At 44.6% G+C, this 22,382-nt stretch overlaps 1 protein-coding gene across 1 annotated transcript in view; it reads right to left on the bottom strand.

Annotated features, from left to right (window-relative positions):
* Window positions 1-1,904: 1,904 nt before the first annotated feature.
* Window positions 1,905-22,382, bottom strand: part of LOC126234830 (uncharacterized) — an 82,016-nt gene continuing 61,538 nt past the window's right edge. The window contains exon 6 of the mRNA XM_049943572.1: window positions 1,905-1,999. Within this exon, the coding sequence (XP_049799529.1) occupies window positions 1,983-1,999 (17 nt within the window). The 3' untranslated portion in view covers window positions 1,905-1,982. The remainder of the gene's footprint in view (window positions 2,000-22,382) is intronic.

The following is a 22,382-nucleotide window of genomic DNA, read 5'->3' as shown; positions in this document are numbered from 1 at the left end:
TGGTAGAACGATGGGTTCGATGACGGTTTGGATGTACCGTGCACTATTCATTGTCCCCTCGACAATCACCAGTGGTGTACGGCCAGTGTAGGAGATCGCTCCCCACACCATGATGCCGGGTGTTGGCCCTGTGTGCCTCGGTCGTATGCAGTCCTGATTGTGGCGCTCACCTGCACGGCGCCAAACACGCATACGACCATCATTGGCACCAAGGCAGAAGCGACTCTCATCGCTGAAGACGACACGTCTCCATTCGTCCCTCCATTCACGCCTGTCGCGACACCACTGGAGGCGGGCTGCACGATGTTGGGGCGTGAGCGGAAGACGGCCTAACGGTGTGCGGGACCGTAGCCCAGCTTCATGGAGACGGTTGCGAATGGTCCTCGCCGATACCCCAGGAGCAACAGTGTCCCTAATTTGCTGGGAAGTGGCGGTGCGGTCCCCTACGGCGCTGTGTAGGATCCTACGGTCTTGGCGTGCATCCGTGCGTCGCTGCGGTCCGGTCCCAGGTCGACGGGCACGTGCACCTTCCGCCGACCACTGGCGACAACATCGATGTACTGTGGAGACCTCACGCCCCACGTGTTGAGCAATTCGGCGGTACGTTCACCCGGCCTCCCGCATGCCCACTATACGCCCTCGCTCAAAGTCCGTCAACTGCACATACGGTTCACGTCCACGCTGTCGCGGCATGCTACCAGTGTTAAAGACTGCGATGGAGCTCCGTATGCCACGGCAAACTGGCTGACACTGACGGCGGCGGTGCACAAATGCTGCGCAGCTAGCGCCATTCGACGGCCAACACCGCGGTTCCTGGTGTGTCCGCTGTGCCGTGCGTGTGATCATTGCTTGTACAGCCCTCTCGCAGTGTCCGGAGCAAGTATGGTGGGTCTGACACACCGGTGTCAATGTGTTCTTTTTTCCATTTCCAGGAGTGTACATTGAGGATGTATCCTTTACTATCCGGTTCTTCTTGCCCAAAAAGGCGAATTTATTTATTTATTTTATTGTAAGAATGTTATGTTCCTCCTTTCAGTGAGTCCTAAATTGATGACTTAACTTGTTTTATGAACACACACACACATACACACACACACATTTATATATATCTGGCTGTCAGATTTGTGAGAAATGGAAGTGTGTGCGCCCTTAATGAGTAAAATGCTAATATGATCTCACGCCTACTCTTTTATTGAAACACTATTGATAAGAGCCCCCTTTATTAACTGATTCTACGTAATAATAATTTGGTCGCTTTGTGGCCAACTCCCCCATTCTCATGCATCAGGGCTTCTAATGAAAGGAAAATCCGATGTGGATTTTTGCATAAACAACGACTCATGCCATTGTTGTCATATAAATGATGGCTCCTTCTTTCCAGCCACCTTGTAACCTATAGATACCCAAATTACTAAATTTATATATACACCTTAGGAACTAATAATAGACGTATCAGCGCCATTACGGAAAGGATCATGAAGTAATTTCTGAAATCTTCCATGTACTGAGTTTCATATATATCGGCAGGAGTTCTTCTACTATTACACTGAGTGGTGAATGTATGTTATCAGCAGCCAAATTCTGAACCTTTGTTTCAACCTATTAAATCCTCAAATATTTCCTTGTCTTCCCACGCACCAAAAATGTCATTTTACAGAATTTTACTCTTGATATCAAAATTTTATATGTCCTCTACAGCATATTCCATTATGATGGACAGTTCCTCTGGTGAGCTGGGAATTCTCAAACCAAGGCAAACTGGTCAAATTACCATAAATTATATAATGAATAAATAAAGTTTATTTTTGTAGTACAAAACAGGTTGACCTCACTGATATACAATACACTAACTTTTTGCAGTGAAAATTTAGTACGATAATTTACAAAATCATTCAGATTTGTAAATCAATGGTACATAATGTTGACGTATGACTGTCTTGTTATCCAGCATGGTGGTTGCAGTAATGAACTGACTCAACATCTCAGTCCCAAATGAATTCTGAAAGCAAAAGGAAACCGGTATCAATATAAAGACAAGCATCGTAATATACAAAATTGTACATGAAATAAAAGCACTTCTTATATGAGAATGCTTCATAACACTTAGATTGTACAAAATAAATAATCATCTCCAAAATAGTAAGATGAAATCAACTTAACAATTCTAAACTACATGAGATTTAACGAATGGAGACAAATATTAATGAATTTTTTACATAATCATCAATGGGAAAAGTGGACAGATTTACACATATTCTGTTTCTGGAATTGAGATAAATGATCTACTAACACAGTAATTTGGATCTTCACCATAGTTTCCTGTGCATTGTCAGTCCCTGTTAATGAAACTAATCGATCTAAAGGAATGAAACTTATGATTTCCTCTGAGATCGGTCGTTTTTACTGTTTCTCTTTTGTACTAGTTAATGTATTACGCAAACAATGTTTTGAGAAACAGAGGAAGGTAGGGTGCTGGCAGTTGTGACCGAGCGGTTCTAGGCGCTTCTGTCTGGAACCACGTGACCGCTACTGTCTTAGGTTCGAATCCTGCCTCGGGCATGGATGTGTGTGATGTCCTTAGGTTAGTTAGGTTTAAGTAGTTCTAAGCCTCGCTGGAAGGATCAATACGGGTGGCAAAAGCAGTAGGGGCAGGAAAAAAACTGTAATCGTAGATGCCACCTTTTATCTGTGATGGAATAGTTTTTATTTTCTATTTCACTTTCAGCGTCACGCCGTGGTCAAGCCTATAAAAACATACAACACAATCGTATCAATATTATGGTGAAACAACTCCAGATTGAGTAGTAAACTCAAGGATGTGTGAACACGCACTCACTTGCAAATAATTGGTCTAATCTCACTGCATAAAAATCTTCTCTATCTCTCTATACATAAATTGAAGTCGGTTGATCATATCAGTCTGTATATATAATCACAGGAACTAATGTAAGGATTTTCTTCCTGTTTTCACGAGTACATACATAGATTCTAGACTAAGATTTTTTTATATAACATACAAATATATCATACAAAAGTCTGACCAAAGATAATTAAAAATTAAGTTGTGAAAAGAATGCCATTGTCACCTAGCGAACAGCCGCTATAGCTTGAGAGAAGAGCAATAGCTCGAGAAATAAGCAAGGCAGATGTAATTTGCAACTGCTGAAGTGATCTAGCAGTAGAGTGTGGGTAGACGCCAAAAGGTTGTGGACTCAAATCCCGGCTGGGTCACTCTGTTGTACACTGCCTTTCAACCTAGAGGGCACCTCTCAGTAATATGGAGATTAGGAAGGTTGTATAGATGGAAGAAGCCTGGAGATACTGAAAGGTTTCAGGTAGATTACATAGTGGTAAGAGAGAGATTTAGGAACCAGGTTTTAAATTGTAAGACATTTCCAGGGGCAGATGTGGACGCTGGCCACAGTCTACTGGTTATGAACTGTAGATTAAAACTGAAGTAACTGCAAAAAGGTGGGAGCTTAAAGAAGCTGGGACATGGATAAACTAACAGAACCAGAGGTTGTAGAGAGTTGAAGGGAGAGCATTAGGGAACGATTGACTAGAATGGGGGAAAGAAATACTGTAGAAGAAGAATGGGTAGCTTTGAGAGATGAAATAGTGAAGGTAGCAGAGGATCAAGTAGGTAAAAAGACGAGGGCTAATAGAAATGCTTGGGTAACAGAAGAGATACTGAATTTAATTGATGAAAGGCGAAAATACAAAAATGCAGAAAAATGAAGCAGGCAAAAAGGAATACAAACGCCTCAAAAATGAGATCGACAGGAAGTGCAAAATGGCTAAGCAGGGATGGCTAGGGGACAAATGTAAGGATGTAGAGGCGTATATCACTAGGGGTAAGATAGATAATGCTTACAGGAAAATTAAAGAGACCTTTGGAGAAAAGAGAACCACTTGAATGACTATCAAGAGCTCAGATGGAGATTCAGTTCCAAGCAAAGAAGGGAAAGCCGAAAGGTGCAAGGAGTATACAATGGCGATGTTCTTGAGGACAATATTATGGAAATGGAAGAGAATGTAGATGAAGATGAAATGAGAGATATGATACTGCGCGAAGAATTTGACAGAGCACTAAAAGACCTAAGTCGAAACAAGGACCCAGGAGTAGACAACATTCCATTAGAACTACTGATAGCCTTGGGAGAGCCAGCCCTGACAAAACTGTACCATCTGGTGAGAAAGATGTATGAGACAGGCGAAATACCCTCGGACTTCAAGAAGAATATAATAATTCCAATACCAAAGAAAGCAGGTGTTGACAGATGTGAAAATTACCGAACTATAAGTTTAATAAGCCACGGCTGCAAAATAGTAACACAAATTCTTTGCACACGAATGGAAAAATTGGTAGAAGCCGGCCTCAGGGAAGATCAGTTGCGATTCTGTAGAAATGTTGGAACACGTGAAGCAATATCGACCCTACGACTTATCTTAGCCAATAGATTAAGGAAAGGCAAACCTACGTTTCTAGCTTTCGTAGACTTAGAGGAAGCTTTTGACAATGTAGACTGGAATACACTCTTTCAAATTATGAAGGTGGCAGGGGTAAAATACGGGACGAAACTTATTTATAATTTATACAGTAACCAGATTGCAGTTATAAGAGTCAAGGGGCATGAAGGGGAAGCAGTGATTGGGAAGGGGGTGAGACAGGGTTGTAACCTATCCTCGATGTTATTCAATCTGTATATTGAGCAAGAAGTAAAGAAAACAAAAGAAAATTCGGATTAGAAATTAAAATCCATGGAGAAGAAATGAAAACTTTGAGGTTTCCTGACGACATTGTACTTCTATCAGAGGCAGCAAAGGACCTGGAAAGGCAGCTGAACGGAATGGACAGTGTCTTGAAAGGAGGGTATAAGATGAACATCAACAAAACCAAAACGAGGATAATGGAATATAGTCGAATTAAGACGGGTGCTGCTGAGGGAATTAGATTAGGAAATGAGACGCTTAAAGTAGTAAATGAGGTTTGCTACTTGGGGAGCAAAATAACTGTTGATGGTCGAAGTAGAGAGGATATAAAATGTAGACTGGCAATGGCAAGGAAAGCGATTCTGAAGAAGAGAAATTTGTTAACAGCGAGTATAGATTTAAGTGTCAGGAAGTCTTTTCTAAGAGTATTTGTATGGAGTATAGCCATCTATGGAAGTGACACGTGGATAATAAACAGTGTAGACAAAAAGAGAATAGAAGCTTTCGAAATGTGGTGTTACAGAAGAATGTGGAAGATTAGATGGGTAGATCACGTAACTAATGAGGAGGTATTGACTAGAATTGGGGAGAAGAGAAATTTGTGGCACGACTTGACTAGAAGAAGGGATCGGTTGGTAGGACATATTCTGAGGCCTCAACTATTCACCAATATAGTACTGGAGGGCAGCGTGGAGGGTAAAAATCGTAGAGGGAGACAGTAAGCAGATTCAGAAGGATGTAGGCTGCAGTAGGTACTGGGAGATGAAGAAGCTTGCACAGGATAGAGTAGCATGGAGAGCTCCATCAAACCAGTCTCAGGACTGAAGACCACAACAACGACAGAGACTAGTAGTACCAGTTTGCTCTCTTATTGCACTGAAAATTCTTCAAAATGGCTCTGAGCACTATGCGACTTAACTTCTGAGGTCGTCAGTTGCCTAGAACTTAGAACTAATTAAACCTAACTAACCTAAGGACATCACACACATCCATGCCCGAGGCAGGATTCGAACCTGCGACCGTAGCGGTCGCCCGGCTCCAGACTGTAGCGCCTAGAACCGCACGGCCACTCCGGCCGGCGAAAATTCGTCAAACAACCGGCAGTGAGTTATTCAATTTCGAAGTTTCGAAATAAATACGATCATTAATGAAAGGACAACAGCCGGCCAGAGTGGCCGAGCGGTTCTAGGCGCTTCAGTCTGGAACCGCGCGACCGCAGCGGTCGCAGGTTCGAATCCTGCCTCGGGCATGTATATGTGTGATGTCCTTTCGTTAGTTGGGTTTAAGTAGTTACAAGTTCTAGGGGACTAATGACCTCAGATGTTATGTCCGATGTTGCTCAGAGCCATTTGAACCACTTTTGAAAAGATAACAACCTCATCATCAGGGTGTGATGTAGGACTTACATTTGAAATAACCAATTTGCAATTGCTTGAGAACAATGTTATAGGGAAAACCGTGCGAATACTTAATATCTAAGTACTTGTTTTTTTATGCTACAAGTGAAATCTTTCCTCAGCTTTCAGCTTTCCGCCTTCCTTGAGTCAAACACAGATGAGGACACAGTTCTTTGCATGGTCCGGCGAAGTACTCTACCATAGAGTGTTCACGACGAATAATTGTAGGAGTGAGTCTCAACTACGCATGACAGCGCGTACTAATCTTCACAACTTCTAATCATATACATCACGCTTGCTTTTTTAAATTTACTTCTTTTATTTATGCCACCTTAGCCAGCACACACAAATACACCCTTTCATTCCCATTCGATATTTATATTGGTTGTAAACATTTTACTTACGTGAAGATGTGCTCCCGTTAATTCCATGGGGCGTCACTCCAAACCCCAATTCAGTATGGGACACACAACATTTATGCCTCCTGATAACTTTTCTGCCATGTGCCGCTTACATCGTGTTAGTTATGTGAAAGTGATGATAACGGAAATCTATTTATAACTCTATGCAGTGCCTCCTAACAAATACATTATTCCACAAATGCCATCTAATGCCTGATACATAATGCCACTCACGTGAAGCCGGACTGGTAGGCTAGGAAGTTCAGAAGGGGACTAGCAATGGGATGAGGCGTGACTTGAAATTTGTATCAGGGAGGGGGAGTTCTACGCTAATCCGTGCGGTTGTGGTGGCACGGTCCCAATGTAATAAAATGATGACCCAGGTCCTAATCCCATTGCTAGTACAAATTTTAATACATGGCTTCGGTCTACATAATTACCTTACAGGTAATGCTTGTTATGTCCTACTTTACAACCTGTTACCAGCACCTACAAATAACAAACTAATCATAATCTGACTGAACAAGCGGATTGAAAAAGCAACAGATTTCTGGACTGTTTCAAGCCGTGAATCTTACTTACACACTTTTATATGTGTAGCATCTAGTAATGATATTGCGCATATATCCTACATCTAAAACAGCCATTTTTCTGATGCAGTAAACTCAAGCATTATGTTTGTAATACGTGCTTTTAATTTTATGGTTATTTAAATTTCTTTCGCACCTTCACCATGTTTCTTAGCATCTTATTTCTTTTGACGACGCCACTGCTTAGGAGTGTTATGATTCTTTTATTGTTGCATTATTCAATATTGTGATGAGAGCATTTTGCATACATTGTACTGCCTGAATTGAAGTTTTAACCTTACATTACACATTACAGAGGAAACGTGTTTTTGTTATCTTCATTTATTATTGTCACACATTTTGGCCCTTATAACATGGTTCAAAATTGAACCTTAAATGTTCATTCAATTTTTTCTTGTTTCCTTCTTCTTTTTCTCTTTCCAAAATCTCTTCATTATTTGACCATGTTCCAGTTTCCCTTGTTACGTCCATATATTCCCAATTTTCTTCCTTTCTTTTACTTCAGATTTCGTGTTCATAATTTTGTTTCTGTAGTTGTCTTTTACATTTATGATTTCACTATTGATTCTTGCGTGTCTTAGGTCTTCTTCTGTTTCTTGAAGCCAGTTTGCCTTTGTTTTTATTGAGCTGTTTATTACATCTAAAATCTTCTTTGGGACTCTGTTGTTCATTCTATATATGCGTCCATAGAATGTTAGTCGGAGTTTTCTGATCAAGTCTGTGAGTCTGTCTGTGTGTTCTCGTGATTCCTTGGTTTGTCTTTTCATTCATATATCATCTCTATTTATTGCCTCAAAAGATTTTACAGTGGTTTTACACGCTACTTTTTTCTTTCCGTGCGATCCCTTATGCATCGACTGTTATCTTTTGTGATGTGTGGAATACTGTTGGTAGTACAACAGTATTGGAATGCCTAAGTCTGCACTATTCTGCCATATTTTTTTTATTATAGCGCGTCCATCTGAGTTTCTATGCTTTGTGAAGTTTTTCTGTTCTTTCTACGTTCGATGCCTTGTTGATCCTCCTATTCGTATATACCCCCCTAGATACTTGATTTTTTCCACTGTTTTAACCTTCCGTGTTTCGCTGTTCTTTCTTTCCATGTACCGTGCTTTCTCATATGATGTCTGTAGGTCTATTTTGTCAGAAACTACATGTGAGTAGTCCGGTGGTTCTTGTGTTCCTTGTCTATTGCTGCAAAGCATTTCCATTTCATCTTCAAATGCCATGCATATTATGACTGTCTTGTTTACACGTGTTCTTGATATCTGTATGCTTTATACTTATTCATTCTTTTGCTTGGTAATTTCGTCAAAGACTATGTTGAACAAATTCAGTGAGAGAGCGTCTCCTTGTCCGACCGCTGTATATAACTCCATGGATTCTGAAATTTCGGCCATAGATTCTATTTGAGATGTGGTATCTGTTTCATGAGTGCCGTAGTTCTTTCTACACACGTAAAAAAGTTTTGCATTACCTCGATTCCGAGAGTTCCGGAACCTGTACAGAAAGTAAGAACAGAGATCAACATAAACATCATTTCCGCGGTTTATATTGCTCATGAAAATCGCACATTGCATGTTGTACAACCACACAGCGAGACCTTCAGATTTGGTGGTCCAGGTTGCTGTACACACCGGTACCTCTAATACCCAGTAATACGTCCTCCTGCACTGATGCATGGCTGTATTCGTCATGACATACTATCCACAAGGTCATCAAGGCAATCTTGGCCAAGATTGTCCCACTTCTCAACGACTATTCAGCGTAGGTCCCTCAGCGTGGTTGGTGGGTCACATCGTCCATAAACAGCCCTTTTCAATCCATTCCAGTGGTGTTCCATGGGGTTGATGTCTGGAGAACATGCTGGCCACTCCAGTCGAGCGTTATCCTGAAGAAAAACCGTTCACAAGATGTGCAAAATGGAGGCGCGAATTGTCGTCCACGAAGACGAATGCGTCGCTAATTCGCAGCCGACATGGTTGCACTATCGGTTGGAGGATGGCATTCACGTATCGTAGAGCCGTTACGGCGCCTTCCACGACCACCAGCGGCGTATGTCGGCCCCATACAATGCAACCCCAAAACACCAGGGACCTTCACCTTGTTGCACTCGCTGGACAGTGTGTCTTAGGCGTTCAGCCTGACCGGGTTGCCTCCAAACACGCCTCTGAGGGGATTGCCTGGTTTAAGGCGTATGCGACACTTATCGGTGAAGAGAACGAGATGCCAATCCTGAGCGGTCAATTCGGCATTTTGTTGGATCCATCTGTACCGCGCTGCATGGTGTCATGGTTGCAAAGGTAGACCTCAAAAATGGTTCAAATGGCTCTGAGCACTATGGGACTCAACTGCGGAGGTCATCAGTCCCCTAGAACTTAGAACTACTTAAACCTAACTAACCTAAGGACATCACACACATCCATGCCCGAGGCAGGATTCGAACCTGCGACCGTAGCGGTCGCGCGGTTCCAGACTGTAGTGCCTAGAACCGCTCGGCAACTACGGCCGGCGGGTAGACCTCACCATGGACGTTGAGAATGAAGTTGCGGATCATGCAGCCTATTGCGCAGTTTGAATCGTAACACGACGTTCTGTGACTGCACGAAAAGCGTTATTCAACATGGTGGCGTTGCTGTCAGAGTTCCTCCGAGGTATAATCCGTAGGTAGCAGTCATGCATGCACTGGAGTTGTAGTCCTTGGGCGGCCTGAGCGAGGAACGTCATCGACAGTTCCTGTCTCTCTGTATCTTCACCATGTTCGAACAACATCGCTTTGGTTCACTCAGAGATGCCTGGACACCTGTTTAGAGCCCTTCCTGGCACAAAGTAACAATACGGACGCGATCGGACACCGGTATTGACCGTCTAGGCATGGTTGAACTACAGCCAACACGAGCCGTGTACCTCCTTTCTGGTGGAATGACTGGAACTGATCGGCTGTCGGACCCCTTCCGTCTAACAGGCGCTGCTCATGCATGGTTGTTTACATCTTTGTGCGGATTTAGTGACATCTCTGAACAGTCAAAGGGACTGTGTCTGTGATACAATATGCACAGTTAACGTCTGCCTTCTGGAGTTTTGGGAAACGGGGTGATGCAAAACTTTTTTATATGTGTACTTATGTCACATGTTTATTTATGCTACATTTATATTAATTATTTCATATTCTTTTTGTGTGTTAAAGAGACTCTGCTTGTCTACAGAGAAGTAGACCTTCTTACAGTACACAAAAGTGGCTATAGTGTTTTATGTTTGTCTGTCCTTCATGTGAAAGTGGGCATTACCTTGCTCAAATGGATTGCCATGAAGGGCAACAAAACTGGGCCTAGAATATCGTCAGAGTACCGCTGTGCTGTAAGGGTCCCATGGGTAAGAACCAAAGGGATCCTGCTATGAAATGACCGTAACCCCTGATTGTTGGGCCGTATGGTGAGCGACATTCGAGTTGGTATCCAACAGTAGTCCGGGGCGTCTCCAGACACGACTTCGCTGGTCATTTGGAATTATTTCGAAGTGGAACTCATCACTGAAGACAACTGCACTCCAGTAAATGAGTTTCCAGGTCGATACTGCCCGACGCCTCTGCCAACCGGCTTGTTGGTGTACAGAGGTCACTGGCAGTCGGCGCTTGCGGCTTAGTGAGCTCAGTCCTCTTTCTGTGACCCGCTTATTAATGGTCCGTGTGGTCGCTGAAGCACTAGTTGCGCGTCGTATGGATGATAATGAGTAATCTTGGGGTCTGAGAGCCTCTACGACAATTGCTCGGTCGTCATATTCTGTCGTCTCTCTAGGTCAACCGCCTCCTTCTTGACGCTGTATTCGGCCATAGTTCACCCATTCCTGCCAACATCGTCGAATTGTGACATCGGTCCTATTCAAAAGTCTAGCGATTCACCAATCACTCCTAGCAGCTTCTTTGAGGCGACTATGCGTCGTCTCTCAAGTACTGATATATGTGTATATTGCTCACTCGACTGTCCAACTAAGTAGACGGAATGAGATTCGCAAAGAGTTTATGCCCTCGTTGACGTGTCCCCTGTTGTAACCGAGACCGGGACGGTCGCGGGGTTGCCGAGAACTAATCGCGGCGGGACCAAACGGGACAGGCCCGTGTTGAGTGGTACTTAAATAAATAAATTAGTGAAATCAAAGTGAAGTAGAAATTAGAATATAAATGAAAAACTTGGTTTAGTTTAGAGAGTTACATACTCGCAAACAGCGGGCCGAACAGCAGAACAGAAGAAACAATGACCATGAAGTCAGCAACTTCCACATAAGCGAGCGCTGTCGATTCAGCCGTCAGGGCATCGCCCGACCGGCTCACGTGTTTCTCAGTTGTCGTATGTGAGAAAAGGCCCTCGCCTACATCCCAAGAGCCAATGACCGACGTAAAGAAGATTCTTCGAGAATCTATTCAACGTGACAGCAGAGTCAATGACTGGCTCACGTGTTTCTCAGTCGTCACATGTGTTCAAAGGCACTCACCTACATTCCAAGAGCCAACGACCGACGTTAAGAAGATTCTTCGAGAAGCTTTTCAACGTGACAGACGAGGCAATGACCGTGAAGTCGTTCACCTCCAGTAAACTGAAGTGAATAAATACGCGAGGCGCAGTGGGCCAGAGAGATGAAGACGGGGACGGAGACGGAGACGGAGACGGAGACGGAGAGGAGAGACGAAGAAGACGAAGAAGTTTTCAGTCAGTTTCGGTGCTGAAGACCGTCATGCAAGAAGAGTCTGCATCATGCACAGACGAACCAAGTCCGCCGCTGTAATGGAATAGCAAGCAGCAGCCGCGGGGCCAGAAGACAGAAGTTAAAAGGTATTTGAAGTCTGATTTTGACGTACCCGGGTGACTCGTGAGGACGGGAAGGAGACGGCCTCACATCAGCAGTCACCTGTGAGCTGGGATGAAGACCTGACAGCCGAAGACTGACAAGCGGGAGTCCGTGGTTCGAGTCCGGGACACTGGCCTTCCCCCGCCGCGCCGCTCCGCTGGTCGACGCACAACACACGCGGCCGCTTAGAGAAGAGAAACACTGGGACGCCACATCCAAGGTATCATCATCCGATGCACGACTTCGCTCGCCATAATTAAACGGGCCACCTCGCGCTGCGCGTCTCCCGTCAGCTGGGCGAGACTACGACGCGAGATACACACCGCTACGCGTAATCAGACGCCGCCACCGCCGCCGCTGCCGCTGCCACAGCAGAAGACTTCACAAACGACACAGCTGCCGCTCTCCGAACCAGAATATTCCGTAAGATACAGTTGTACAAATCTTCAATAAAAGTTATTCTTATGTAAAAATGATGTTTCATTCGACCTCATACCCGAGCCAAGGAAGAACCCACCCTGCCCACATGTTGTTAAGAGAGAAAAGTTAATTTATTTAATATTTTCACCCTGGCGGAATGCTTTAGAATGCTCATCCTGACAATTGACTTGCATCAAAAGAGAAAACCCAGTTACATTTAGTGACAGAAGTGTCACATATAGTAGCACAACTGTTACATTTGGTATCAGAAGCCGTCAGAGTTGTTACACCCGCGTACAAACAAACGAACGGGAAATGACGGATACGAACAACGACAGACGACTAAGCAAGACCTTACGAACAACAACACGCAAGAAGCAACGGGGTCACAAGCGACAACCTCACAAATCCACAACATCCACTCGTACACGGAAACAAAGCAATGTAAACACGCTGTCTGTAGGTGAGATGTCGATAGACCAAAGCGAATATCAGACTGCCTCGCTGAGTTTTTTTTTTCCTTTATTGAGTTTGGATTCCCCCCGGAAGGGGGTGGGCTGGCAGCAGCTTAGTACGCCTCTCTTCAGCCTACAGAATTTGCTTTAAAAAAATGAAGATAATAAATAATAAAAGCGGGCGATAAAATCAGTGACGTAAATGGTAAAATGGCGGAAAATTTTGGAATGTAAAACATAAAACAAAGGGTTGGTGATGCTAATAAAATATACAGGAAGCAGACAATTATAGACAGACAATTAAAAAACACAGCGATAGTCTGGTTTCTGTTCGCAAGAGACATAAAAATCACACCCAGCGGCATCATGTTTTCTGTTTGCAACACTTTGGAAAGACACACAACACTGAACACTCACTTGAACACTTCGCTAAAAAGTTGGCACAAATATGACACACCACAGCCAAGGGCAGATGGGGGGAACCTGGACAGATGAGAGGAAAGAAATGGGGGGAAGGAGAGGAAAAACGAAGTGGGGGAGAGGGGGGGAAGGAGCCGACGGAGGATGAGGACTCATAAGAGGGGGGGGCAGACGCGAGAGGGAGTGGGGAAAGGCAGAGGAGGGGAATGCAAAAGGACTCAGGGGGTGGGGGTGGAGAAGAGGGACAGAGAGATGGTAGGTGGGGAAAATACAGGAAGGAAGGGGGGAGGGGGGAAGAGGGAGCCCGGGAAAGGACAGAGGAAAGGAGGGGGAGATGAGGATCAGAGTTGACAGGAGGGATAAATGGAGGGAGAGAGGGCATCTTCCGGGAGGGGGAGTTGATGGAAGCCACCTCGGGAAAGGAGATGGAGGGTGTAGAGACGGAGGGTATGGGGGACACAACAGTGGAGGCGCAGCAGAGGGCAGGGGTTGGAGAGGAGAGGAGCAACAAGGGGATGAGGGGGATCAATGGGGCGGGAGGTGTAGAGTGTGTGGATATGTTCGAGGACCTTGCTGAGCGAAAGGCAGGTGCTTAAATATGGGATAGGGTAGGTTGTTATTGGCTGCTGGGACCACTGTGGTGCCCTCACGTTATAAGCAAGCCAGGAACGCGCGCAGCTACAGCTAATGCCACGACGGCTGCAGAGACCTCTAGTGGTAATCGAGGTCCATGCCATCTGGCGCGGATTCGAAACCTGCAGCACTCGGTACAAGATCCCCTGTTTACTACCCTCGGCAAGCTGCGCAGTAAAATTACGGTGCAGAGTCACACATTCATTCATCGGCCACAATAATTCACTATTTCCACTTTCCGTCGGTACCTCTATGAATGTCGGTTCGTGCCACCTTGTATAACTCCTTCGTGTTGAATCGTTTTTCTACTACTAGAGTGTATTTTAAGCTTCTATGTCGATGCAATCAAACGATATGGCTATATAAGTTATATTTTGATACGCGCAAAATCACTCGTTCTAACCCATCTGAGAGTTGAAAAAATTTTCAAATGTATGTGAAATCTTATGGGACTAATTTGCTATGGTCATCAGTCCCTAAGCTTACACACTACTTAACCTAAATTATCATAAGGACAAACACAAACACCCATGCCCTAGGGAGCACTCGAACCCCTGCCGCATCTGGGAGTTCATTCTGGTGTTCTAAAAACGTTATATTGCCACCTTGAGCTACTCGTGAAATACAATTTTTATAAAACCATGTTCAGTCGTCTGACCATCATCAGATTCCAGTGTACCAAATAAGGTAATACTGTATGCTGTATACTTTTATTTTCAGTGCATTAATCATAATTTTACCATCTAATGATAAAGATTTTATATTCCGCTTAATATGAAGCTGTGAATACTTTTATGTGGGTGCGTGACATTTCATTTCGCGTGCGTTATTTTTAATACACTACTGGCCATTAAAATTGCTACACCAACGAGAAATGCAGATGATAAACGGGTATTCAGTAGGCAGAAATATTATACTAGAACTGACATGTGATTACATTTTCACGCAATTTGCGTGCATAGATCCTGAGAAATCAGTACCCACAACAACCACCTCCACGTAATAACGGCCTTGATACGCCTGGACATTGAGTCAAACAGAGCTTGGATGGCGTGTACAGGTACAGCTGCCAATGCAGCTTCAACACGATACCATAGTTCATCAAGAGTAGTGACTGGTGTATTGTGACGAGCCAGTTGCTTGGCTACCATTCACCAGACGTTTCCAATTGGTGAGAGATCTGGAGAATGTGCTGGCCAGGGCAGCAGTCGAACATTTTCTGTATCCAGAAAGGCCCGTACAGGACCTGCAACATGCGGTCGTACATTATCCTGCTGAAATGTAGGGTTTCGCAGGGATCCAATGAAGGGTAGAGCCACTGGGTCGTAACACATCTGAAATGTAACGTACACCGTTCAAAGTGCCGTCAATGCTAACAAAAGGTGACCGAGACGTGTAACCAATGGCTCCCCATACCATCACACCGGGTGATACGCCAGTATGGCGATGACGAATACACGCTTCCAATGTGCGTTCACCGCGATGTCGCCAAACACGGATGCGACCATCATCATCATGATGCTGAAACAGTACCTGGATTCATCCGGAAAAATGACATTTTGCCATTCGTGCACCCAGGTTCGTCGTTGAGTACACCATCGTAGGCGCTCCTGTCTGTGATGCAGCGTCAAGGGTAACCGCAGCCATGGTCTCCGAGCTGATAGTCCACGCTTATGCAAACGTCGTCGAACTGTTCGTGCAGATGGTTATTGTCTTGCAAACGTCCCCATCTGTTGACACAGGGATCGAGACGTGGCTGCACGATCTGTTACAGCCATGCGGATAAGATGCCTGTCATCTCGACTGCTAGTGATACGAGGCCTTTGGGATCCAGCACGGCGTTCCGTGTTACCTTCCTGAACCTACCGATTGCATATTCTGCTGACAGTCATTGGATCTCGACCAACGCGAGCAGGAATGTCGCGATACGATAAACCGCAATCGCGATAGGCTACAATCCGACCTTTATCAAAGTCGGAAACGTGATGGTACGCATTTCTCCTCCTTACAAGAGGCATCACAACAACGTTTCACCAGGCAACGCCGGTCAACTGCTGTTTGTGTATGAGAAATTGGTTGAAAACTTTCCTCATGTCAGCACCTTTTGTGAATGCTCTGAAAAGCTAATCATTTGCATATCACAGCGTCTTCTTCCTGTCGGTTAAATTTCGCGTCTGTAGCACGCCATCTTCGTGGTGTAGCAATTTCAATGGCCAGTAGTGTATTTCAATCAGTTAACTGATTTGTGAAATGAATTAAATATATTCGCACTTTCGAATATGGGCAACATTCAGCTGTAGAATGGGATGATGACAATGAAAATTTGTGTGTGACCGGGAATGTAACTAGGATTTCCCGCTTATTGCGAGCGGTCGCCTTACAATTTGGCTATCCCTGCACGACTCACTGTCAGACCCAAACTTCCATATGCCGTCAATCATGCGTCTACAACCTGTACTCGTACAGCCATTATGTATATTCCCGTACAGCTGAGAAATTTTACTTGAGAGTCACTTGTCCGGTATGGACGGATAAATGCATTCATACATGTCCAAAGGAACTGTGCATCGCACTTCTTAACACAAGCACTGCAATTTCTTATCAGATTTTACTTTTTCTTATCTTATTTGGTATTTGGTATATAGGAATCTGATGATTGTCAGACGACTGAAACTGGATGTATAAATAAATTTACTAGTAGCTCAAGGCGGTGATATGACAATTTTCAAATATATAAGTGCTGTGCCCCGCCCCCCCTAATGAAAACTATTCCTGGTGGTCTAGCGGCAAAGCGCATGGCCACAGATAGAAAAATCGCCTCTTCTGCCTTGTGCGCCGAGCGAGCAGGTCGTTGTTTACGTATTCATCCTACCGCAGCGTCGCAAGTGTTTATGATTTTATTGCTTCAGTGGTGTTCCTGCATTTGTGTGTGTGACTTCGTCGTTGTCTCGTCTTGTCCTTAGTCCGGTGTTTGTCTGGCGGGGCTTGTCCACTCCTGTTTGTCTGTCATCCTGTCCAAGAGCGTTCGACGGAGAGGTACTGTGAGTTTCCCGTTTGACAAGTCGACGTAACGTGCAGCCCGGTTTTTGAGAGATCCATAAGTGCTTAGTTGGTACTTTTCATATTCCTTCAGACCAAGTACATATCGCCTATTTCGATAGTGAGAATTATGTGTTCGTAGATCCCCTATAAGTAGACTAGTTCCTAATCAAGCATGGCACTCAGGTTTCATTCCGGCATAGAGGAGGTTCGGTCAACATGGTGATGCTTGTGAATGCGGACATTGAATATACGAACATTCGAATATTCAGTCTTCCTCCGGAGGTAGAGGATATTCATCTTAAGGAAGTTTTGGCTCAATGTGGTGACGCAAGATGCATTCGCCCTGAACGTTGGTCAAGCCAACACAAGCTATAATGTTGTAGTGGCACACATCCGTTGCAGATGCGAATCAAAAAGAACATGCCTTCTCGTTTGCGAGCTTGTGGCTATCGTGTTCATGTTACGTACAGCGAACAGGTGGAGACCTGTTTTTGTGCAACGAAAGTGGCCATCTTTGAACTGACAGTCCGCGGTGAGGTTTTGTTTTACGGTTTCCCTTGAAACAGCGGCGCAAGTTAACGGTTACTGACGTTGTCCCATCTAGTAACGAACCTGGGGCTACATTTTCCCTCGTGTCTGGAGGTCATCCGGCAGTTCCCTTTGATCACTACGCCCCATTTTTCACCGTTGCAACAATGCCTGACCCGGTTCCTGCTAGTGCTTCGACGGCGGCGCGCGCAGTTCATAATAAGCGCGCTGCACCCAAGGTAGTGGTGATCTAGTTGTACTTTCCCCTGAGCTATGTTTGTCTGTCACTCCTACCAGTACTGTGGTACGACTTGGCCCTGGTGAGGTGGAGATCGTTGAAGTAATATCATGTATTCCTGTTTCGTCCCGGAGCGAGTATGTGTCGTCTCTTTCGCAGCTTGATTCTGGGAGAGAAACAGGTTGTAGTCTTTTTACCTCAGCTTGGTTGTTTTACATGCTCAGTCTGGGTTTGGTCACACAATGGAACGTTCGCGATTTTATAAAGAGGAGATTATTTATCTTTTACGTAGGAGTTTTTGGGGTCTGTTCTTGGGGTTGTGATTTTAACTGTGTTCTACGTGTTGTTGATCAGTATCCCCATTTTAAGTATGTTTGGGAGTGTAAATATCCGGCGTTGGTTAAATTTACTCATTTTACTGCGACTTCTATTAGCTGTTCCATTTGCTAGGTTGGATGCCTGATCCCATTCTTGCAGTCGAAGTTATCTCTCCTAGCTTTTCTAATAACTGTGCTTTGGTCAACACTCTCGAACTTGATCGGCAACCTGCGAAACTATTCTGTTCCCCGTGTATGTTAAATGTCGCTCACATTGAAGATCTTTCTCTCGATGATGTGACACACAATGTGTGGGAGCGTAGTCTTCGATCCTCTTAGAGGTGCTCTGCCGCTTTGGGATGGTGGACTGCCCTGGCTGAATCGAAGCTCCGTCAAACATTGATTACTTATTGTGTTGCTAGGGCGAAAGATCTCCGAAGAATTCAATTATTACTTTTTAGTGCGACTTGTATGACGCTGCGGATCGCACCGCCCTGCAGAGTTGTAGCAATTGAAGCGTAGGCAGATGGAATGGTTGCGTGTACGATCGTAACTACGATCATTAGTGGCGAGGGAATTGGTTTAGTTATACCATTTGCATTGATATCAAGCTCGGAGTCGGCGCTCTTGCAGTACTTCTCTTACAGTAGCTGACGGCCGTCAGCTAACAGCGCAAGCTGACGTACTTCACTCCTTACATTGTACTACGTGAATTTTTACGACGTGGGTACACCTAGCGACTTTCTCTACGATCCGGCTATTGGGACCCTAGATACGGCTCTCACGCCTGACCAGAACACCGAAATCCTGGCCACCTTCCACCCAGATGATGTACACGATCTTATTGTTACCTCTCCGTCTCACAAATCGCCTGGTACGGATGGGCTCGAAAAGGAATTTTATGTGCGTTTTTGGCCCCTCTTGGGCGTCAAATTTACGTACATGTTGAATGAAATGATCAGGGGGCAAGCTGCGCCCGCTCCATTCAAGGTGGGGAAAATTATGCTGATACCTAAACATCCTGGTAGTAATACTGTTGATAATTTTCGTTCTCTCACGTTACTGGTTTTTGATTATAAGACAGTGGAGTGGGCGGTAAATTGCAGGATGCTGTCTCCCTGCTCGCTCTATTCTTAGCCATGTGACCGAATACCGTGATGTGATTTCGATTGCTACCGTTACTTCTGTTCATTGTGCCTTCGCCTTTTTGAATTTCAATAATACTTTCAACCGTATAAAGCATGACTTCCTGCTCCGGATTTTGGACACGATCGGGTTTGCTATTGAGGCTCATAAAGTGTTTTCGAACGTGTTCACAGGGATTGCCGCTTCGTTAGTTGCGAATGGGCCGATTCCCATCGGCCGGGTAATTCCACAGAGGAGCCTGCTCTCGATGTCTTCGCTTGTTTTCTCTCTGTAGCCGCTGCTTCGGGAGGATCGCCCCATCTTCAGGGTTAGACGCTTTTATCGAAGGAAACTCGCTGTTCACTCGTACGCTGACGGTGTGATGGTTTTATACTCCATCGACGTGCAGAGATACTTCTGCTGAAGGTGGTCTTCCAGGTGCGTTGGCGTGTCTCGGGAGCACTACTTAACGAGGCCAAAAGTGAACTCCTTAATTTGCTGGGTTTCCATGGAGCGGTAATTACGTGGCCATTGCTGTGAGTCTCACACGTCACAAGGAGTTGTTGTTGATTGTTGTCCGCTACAAATTGGGACTCTCAATTGAAAATCGGTTACCGATAAGATTCAAGGAGCATTACTGGAAAATTAACGTCGGTCTCTTACCCTTCTTCAGAAAGTACGAATTTCGGATATGTATGTGTTGTGCAAGGACTGATATACCGAACAACTTTTGCCGCTTTCCTCGACGTTGGTTAAGAAACTGAAGCAGTTGTCTGGTCGCTTTTTATGGAAGCGTCATACCTTCAGGTAGCGATGCGAGATTCTAACAAAGCCACGTTCCCTCGGCGGATGGGGACTTCCTGCCACTAAGAGGAAGGTACCTCTTTCATATGTTCGGCGCACCATTTTGACGATTACTCAGGAGTTACATACCTTTACATCTCGACTGTCCACCTTGTTGCGTCCTTGGTGAGTCCAGCGAGTCGAGACCCCTACGCCGATGCTCGTCTGCATTTTAAGCTGAGACACACTCGAGAGTTGTACTGAGACGTGAGCTACTTTGCGACTGACGTGTCGCAGAGGCCGATACTCACAACCAAGTTTTTTTGACCCGCTGGGAAGGGATTCTTCAGACCTGTTGAAAAATTATCACCGCATATTTTTTGGAAAATTGTGTGGGCCAACTTCAGCCTCCTGGTTCTATCAATGGCAACGGACTCCTCCTGGTAAAGGGTTGTCAACAAATGAAATGAAATGATCGTATGGCATTGTTGGCCGGGAGGCCCCAAGTGGGGAAGTTCGGCCGCCGAATTGCAAGTCCTTTTTAGTTGACGCCATTTCGGCGACTTGCGAGTCAATGGAGATGAAGTGATGATGAAAGACACACAACACCCAGTCATCACGAGGCAGAGAAAATCCCTGACCCCACCGGGAATCGAACCCGGGACCCCGTGCGCGGGAAGCGAGAACGCTACCGCAAGACCACGAGCTGCGGACAGTCAACAATTTGATTTCCACCAACGAACACCTCTGTCGTAACGGGATTAGTGACACTGATAAATGCAGCAGATGCAACCCTAAATATGCTGCAGTAACGGTTTGGTTGTCGTGGTCGCCTAGCAGACTGGTCCTGGTTCAGGAAACAGTTGGCTTTCCTCACTCACTCTGTTGAAGCTGCCCATTGCACTTATATCATTTTGCTGCCGCCTACTTCAATTTTTCCAAGGACAAAGACAACGGGAATTTGACTGTTTAGACATTTTGTACATTTTGTCGTTGTTGGTGAAGGTGATAATGACCATTTGGCTTTTCGCCAGTTTATGTCTGTGGCTTACTGGTCCTGGTTGCAACTGACCCGATTTCGAGAACTCTTTTCCAGCATGCTGTATTGTACCTTTCAAAGACAGGGCGTTGGATGACAGGAGCTGCTGCCCTGATTGTGGCTTTTTTTTCTCATCTCTGTTTTTCCTGCAGTCCTTCCTTCCACGCTCTTGGTATTATTATTGGAAACCTACACAACAACAACAACAAAAGAAGATATGACACTACGTCAGGGAGCAGCTCAGCGACTGAGGAGGGGAAGGCATTCTGTCCAGGCCTCTAAATTCGACCCCTGCCCTCCTTGTCTCCCCTTGTCTGAAACTGGCTGTGACCATTATTCATGTCTTTCTGTAAGGCGTATTACGTGTTTGCACCAATATTTAGATACTTATGTTGAGCATTTTCTAATTAATTCTAATTTCCTACATTTAAGCTGCGTCATGTTCATATTAATTATCGTTCTATCAACTCAACATGTCACGTAGTCAAGAAATTCCAGTTAAACAAAAAGAAAAAGAAGAGCTCGAGGGATCGAATCTCGATCAATCAGCGGATATTTGTCTCCATTTTAGCGTAGCCTTCACCTCTCAACGAATAGAGGAGTCGTCAGAAGCAACAGGTATTTCGAATTCCACATTATACTGTAGGTCCCTTTACCTAACTGGTGTAGGTAAGATATACAGAAGTCGCTGAAGTGGTCTCCAATAGAAAGACTTGTACCAGACCATTGTGCCCCACGAAATAACAATAATAATTTTTGTAAAACTTTGAACATAGCTGCTAAGGTTCAGTGACCGTGTCAGAATTATATTAGAACAAATAAGCCCTAGGTCACAAATAATAAGTCAAAATTGACCAGGTTTCGACGCTACTATGAGCGCCGTCTTCAGAATTAGACCAACCGTTCTAAAACATATTAAGTATATAATACACTAATAAAATTAAAGTTTGTACTGACTGGAAAAAGATGCAGTACTTACAAGTCACATATCAAACAAGATCTAAGCCGGAAAGGCGACGTCATGAATAGTTGTATGTAAGATGGCAAGCCGCTAAGGGCTGCTCGTACTTTAGTGAACAAGGGTTGCAACAAGTCAGTACAAACTTTAATTTTATTAATGTATTATATACTTAATATGTTTTAGAAAAGTTGGTCTAATTCTGAAGACGACGCTCATAGTAGCGTCGAAACCTGGTCAATTTTGACTTAATATTTGTGACCGAGGGCTTATTTGTTCTAATATAATAATTTTTGTTTTGTTTTGGAGTCACTCTTCTGAGTAATATGACTGTATATTGTATGTCTGTAGATGCCCGACAACTGTGTAAAGCATTGCTATGGCAATACCAGACTTCTACATTCACAAGTGGAACAATACATTGTTCCAAGAATTCGTACAGGCCGTGGACTCAAATGTTCTAATGTGTGTGAATTCCTAA

Source organism: Schistocerca nitens, chromosome 2 (genome assembly GCF_023898315.1).
Source record: "Schistocerca nitens isolate TAMUIC-IGC-003100 chromosome 2, iqSchNite1.1, whole genome shotgun sequence".
NCBI classification, from domain to species: Eukaryota; Metazoa; Arthropoda; class Insecta; order Orthoptera; family Acrididae; genus Schistocerca; species Schistocerca nitens.
This window is presented reverse-complemented; position numbering and strand designations above follow the sequence as displayed.